The sequence below is a fragment of the Egretta garzetta genome, unplaced genomic scaffold, assembly GCF_000687185.1.
Source record: "Egretta garzetta isolate BGI_Z169 unplaced genomic scaffold, ASM68718v1 scaffold448, whole genome shotgun sequence".
Lineage (NCBI taxonomy): Eukaryota > Metazoa > Chordata > Aves > Pelecaniformes > Ardeidae > Egretta > Egretta garzetta.
The window spans coordinates 2912475-2917807 of NW_009260497.1; the positions used below are offsets into that span (position 1 = coordinate 2912475).

A 5333-nucleotide genomic window follows, 5' to 3' on the forward strand; every position below is an offset into this window, starting at 1 on the left:
GGCCCCCTCCCGCCAGACCCTGGCGAGCGGGCCCTGCACCCCGAGCGCCGGCGCGTGGCGTTAGCGCTGCCGCGGCAGAAAACGTTTCTTCTTCGGCTGGTCTGCACAGAGAGCGCGCTGGGGTGCGCGTGAAACGACACGGTCGCAGCGCTACTCGCTGCCTTCCCTGCGGCATCTCGCAGCGTCGCTCTTGAACGATTTTGTATTCGTAGCGCCTGTTACAACGCTTGACCAAGGGAAATAACAAAGCGGGGGCCGGAGACACAGAATTTGCAACCCCCCTGCCCGACACCGGCCTCGGCAAAGAAGCTTCACAAGCGTCCGCGGAAAGCGTCCGACTGCCGCCTCAGCAAGGGTGAGCCCTGGCTCTGCTGGGCTCCCTGCGCGTTAGGGCAGAAGTTCAGGAAGCCAAGAACAGTCATGAGAGGTAAATCATTGTAGTGCCACCATAGGCGTCCAGCTTGCGTGACATTCCGCCTGAGCTCGCTGCTTACCACCCAAGTTCCTTTCATGCTGTGTCATTCCATGCTCCCGTGTCACCTCGCAGGTGCTCCTTGTCCCTTGACCCGGTAAGAACAGTTGCCACCACCGTTGCCAGTTTGTGACTTCTGTATTCCATGCTGGTATTCTCAGCTGTAACAGTTGGAGACATGGGTTATTTCTGCCTTTAACTGCCAGAACACCGCTGTCACAGATGTCACTGAATAGTTTTGAAATCTAGAGGAAGCTGTGAATTCTGCTTGTGATTATGCAGTTCTGATCTGCAGTAACCAAATGAGCTACCAAGCTGGCAGAAACACCACACAAGTCATGTCGTTAGTAGTTCAAACACACAGATACAACATTTTACAAAAATTCTAACACAATGAGTTTTCCCTGGAAAAGAAAGTCACCGGCTTAGAAAAAAAGAGAAGAAAGTTTCTCAAAATAAAAAGAAGTCACTAATTTTAACTCAAAGATTCCTTGCTTTCTCGAGGTGCCAATTCTGACAGCAAAAGGTTTAAATAGATACTCAGGGAAAGGAAATCCTCCCTAGACAAACAGTTCATGTGATAGTGGGCACAACAGACTGGGGGAGGGGGGGGGGCGAATCCCCAACAGCAACAACAAAAAACTTGTCTGGAATTAACCCAGACCAGCCTTGCTTCCTCATAGTCTGCGCCAAACGGCCTTTCCTTCTAAAAACTGCAAGTGATGTGGTGCTTACCTCACAGGAACCAGAGAGGGAAAAAGGTGAGTGAGAAAGGATAAAACCAAGTCAAGCAGATACAGCGAACACTTCGAGTGGTCTTGAAGAAGTTGGTCGGTACCTGACTGCAGAAAGTGGTGCCAATGAAGGACGCTTACGTGTTATGAATGCTGTAACACTGATTTGCTTTGGCACTTTAAGTACTGGAGGCAAGCTTCAATTACAGCAGCAGTCAAAATTTTTCTATAAAGCTAAAATTTCAAGTCTTCAACAGATTTTTTGGGGGGCAAAATAAGTCCTCTTGTGCAGGAATCAGGACCTAAGTACTTATTAAAAACTTCGTCTGCTGAATTTTACCTCCACGTACAACGCGATTATTTAATCCTCGCTGTAACCAAAAGCGGCGTTTGGGTACTCAAATTCTGAATAGACAGTAATGAAAAAGAATGACACCAAGAACTCACCAGGATCTCCTCTGTATGCGATTCCGTGCCGACTTAATAAATCTTTGAGGTTTTTTATTTCTTTAGAAAGTTGCTTGTATTCCTAAGAGAGAACACACACGTAAAATGGCTGTCCCAACTCTCCAAACGCATACATAAAATGGGAGTTGACCAGAAATCAGGGCTCTGCACACAGCTGTTACAGTCTTTGACTTAAAAGATCTTAAAAGATAAACTGCTTATTCCAAGAACACTGCCAGTTTTACAGAAAGATACATTTCTGTTGCCGAACTGGAGCCAGCTTTCTCCACGCCTGAAAGCAAAAATTGGGAATGCTTTCTCTAACTGTCTCAGATCTGTCTGCTAATGAATAGTTTCATCACAGCACAAGACTGCATTCCTCAGTTTGCTGAAGGACCAGCCTTATTTTATTTTATATCATCACGCTACAGCTTGGGAACCTGTCACCTCCTTAACTCCTGACCCAGCACCTTCATGTTTGCGCTTTCAGCAGTTTCTGTTAACTCACAGAGCTGGGGATGGCTTCGTGCTTTTGAGACTCCAACCATGGATCTGAAGTCTTGAAGCCGCCCCAGTTTTTTACTGTGTTTTGGTTTTTACACAAATCAAGAAAGAGCAAAAGATCAACTACTGAAGATTCCGTGGTTACCAAAACAGCCACTGTGACGTCAATGAAGCTATGATGAAGCCAGAAAAATAAATACGAATTATTAAATACTGTATTGTTAACTACTGGGAAAAAAAACAGGCAAATACTCAGCTCCTAACGGTACCACACCAAAAGGGTGGCCTTTACGGAAGCTTAACCACAGCCGACTTGGTTATACTCAGGAATTACTACGTGGTGTTTTGCCTGTGTTACCTTTTCAAATAAAATGGCAGGGGCAGCTTCTCCTCTGCATTGTAATGAATTCCTTCCCTTCCAAGCTCTCGTTTTGGTGTTCAGCCTCCGCTCTTTGAGGCCGAGCACACCTTCCACCCCTCTCTTCTCCATGGCAGTTCTGTTGCAGGGGACTGTTCACACACATCAAGGTCACCCAGGAATGGACACGGCATAGCTGGTTCTGCCTTTCACTTGTGTAACAGCCAACGCGTTCCGACACAGCTCTGGGTAATTATCCACAGAGAGAAGCGTCAGCATTCCCAAGGCTGGTTACACATCTATTTTCACTGGTAATTCCTTCCCGTTTCCATACTGGCATTCCCCAGGAACAGTCCTCCCGAGGTGTTCATAACCCAACTGCCTACACTAACTCCTAAGTACTGCCCCCCCATCTCCTCCCTGGGCATTCAGTTGTGCTTGTTTGGTTTTTACTTAAGGGCTAGAATAAAGATCTCCAGCCACTCTGTATGCAGGCTGTCACAGTGAAACCAGGGAAGAGAATCCCGTGAGCAGATGTCGGCTGAATCCGAAGCGTGTTTACATGACGCTGTCACACTGATGCTATCACCCAGCAAGAAGGTGGCAATTTAATTCCACATTGTAAACATTATGCTTTATACCTTACTGCACTTCTCCACTGTTTCAAATTCCAGGCTTATTTGCTTATTCTGTTTCTCAGCTTCCTTTTCTTCTGTTGCCTTTAGAAGTCCCGCTTCCTCAAAAATCTCTTTCAGTATTTTTTTGTATCCCTAAAAAAGAAAGTTTCCAAAAGACAATAGATCCCGACTCGCATGCCTACTTGTCATTAGCGCTGCCCATTCCAGTTCCTCAAGCTCCACTGTAGAAAGCATTGCAATTGCCAGCCGGTACAGCATTTACAGAGCACAAAAATTACTATTTGCCAACTTTGCAGAACAAAGGCATCTGTTCAAAGGGAGGAAGCACAGGCGCCATGTTTGGCTATTTGACAGTAATTGTCCTTCACCAAACAGCTGGAAGAAATGAGCAAACCTGGTCAGTTATGAGTTCATCGTACAGAAGCTGCTCTGCTTCATCCCACTTCCTCTGCAGCGCTTCAGGCAGAGTCGGATAAACTGAAAGACAGAAGTCAAACCATGTGGGAGCCAACAGCACTGTCTGGTGTTAGTTAAGTGCTCGCTCAGCAGCATGAAAGCGTATTTGTTTTGAGAACTCAGTGTTTCTACACAGTGCATGGTCTCTACTGCTTTCAGCAGCTGGAGTTAAACTTAAGTTCCACTCCACGTGGAAGAATACCAATGACCAAAATTTTTTCTCTTATTTCCAGCTAGAAGGCCTCACATTTCTTTGCTGAATGCAATTCTAACAGAGCTCACCCTTTCTGTAAAGTAAGTAAATGAGCAGATACTACAGGGCTGATTCCTATGGCCAGCCCAAGACAAAGCCTATACTGTACCTCGCCTATAGCCTATCCTGCAGGTCTGTGCTAACAATGACAATTTATTTGAGAAATGCCTGTGTGTTATAATGACTAGGACTGAAAACACGCTTCGTATTACATGTTACATTTAATACTCATTTATGTCAAGTTACAAACTCAAAGAAAGTAAAAATTCACCCTCAAGGTTGGCGTAACAAGCCAGCTGCTCCACACATCAATGATTTTCTGAATCTTACCTAAAAGAGAGTGGGGATGGCACACAAGTGGAGTCTCAAATGTCAGAGAGTAAACACAGGTACTCGGCTCGGACACGTAAGCCAATTTGCTGCTCTTTCCACAAACGAGATGAACCTAAAGATAAAACCAAAGGTGAGTGAAACAGCTCTGCAGGAAACAGGACCAGCACTGACGATCAGTTTGCTGTGTCCCAACGCTAGCGATGCATCTCTGTACGTACGGTCACGTCAAAGCTTCCAGTGCTGCCACCCACAGAAGAATCATAGCAAGCCTGTCTTCCAATTACCGTATCAAACGTGAAAATTGCTTCCTCCAACGGGAAATGATCCCCCCACCTGTCATTGCTCCCTGGCCTCCCAAGCACCCTAGTTCCAGCAAGAACGAGGGTGATAGGACACCTGTTAGGACCTCATCAGGCACAAGCACAACTCATTTAACAGATTCTGCCCAATGTGCTAAGTAAAGAGAACGATACACATCTGGCCTGTAGAAATTTTTTTTCATCTCTAAACGTGCAGCACCAGGATTTTCTGTCCATCCAAAGCTAAATGCCAGTGAAGGATCTGAATCACAACACCAATGGCCATGCAAGAGCAGCCCTGAACTCCTTCTGCAGCCCCTATGGGAGATAAGGATGTTAACAAGGCACCTCCGTTACAGTACAGAGTATTTCCACCTTGGCCAAGATGTTTTGTCCCTTACCCTGTCTTCACATTAGTTATTATCCCAGCTACATATCCGTCTCTCTTAATATTGTATCGTCACCCATCATTCTAATGGCTAAGCCTCTTCGACACGACAAGCAGCCTGTTGTGAACCATACGGTATCCTTAACTCTTCTTCACCATAGCGACCTATGCCACCAGGGCATGTGAGGCGTAATTAACTGTATCTGTAAAACTGTGTAACGTGCCAGAATGGGAGGCAGAAAAAGAAAAACATGGATGAATAAAAGGATAAAGGACGTGTGCAAATCAGGTGCCACACATCGGCCAAGTCTCAGACACCCTTCTCTGCCCTTCTGGTTGAACAGTTATGTGGCACAGAGACTGTCTGAAAGTGAAAAGGAACATTTTAGCCACTCAAAATAAGAATTTTTACTTTTCCTTTAAAATGCACTCACACTAGAACCTGGTTCTC

At 45.7% G+C, this 5333-nt stretch overlaps 1 protein-coding gene across 1 annotated transcript in view; it reads right to left on the bottom strand.

Annotated features, from left to right (window-relative positions):
• Window positions 1-6: 6 nt before the first annotated feature.
• GNPTG (N-acetylglucosamine-1-phosphate transferase subunit gamma) overlaps window positions 7-5333 on the bottom strand; it is a 10739-nt gene continuing 5412 nt past the window's right edge. The window contains exons 6-10 of the mRNA XM_035900069.1: window positions 4193-4307; window positions 3548-3630; window positions 3157-3285; window positions 1654-1735; window positions 7-633 (exon numbers count right to left, since the gene is read on the bottom strand). Coding sequence (XP_035755962.1) covers window positions 509-633; window positions 1654-1735; window positions 3157-3285; window positions 3548-3630; window positions 4193-4307 — 534 coding nt within the window. The 3' untranslated portion in view covers window positions 7-508. The remainder of the gene's footprint in view (window positions 634-1653; window positions 1736-3156; window positions 3286-3547; window positions 3631-4192; window positions 4308-5333) is intronic.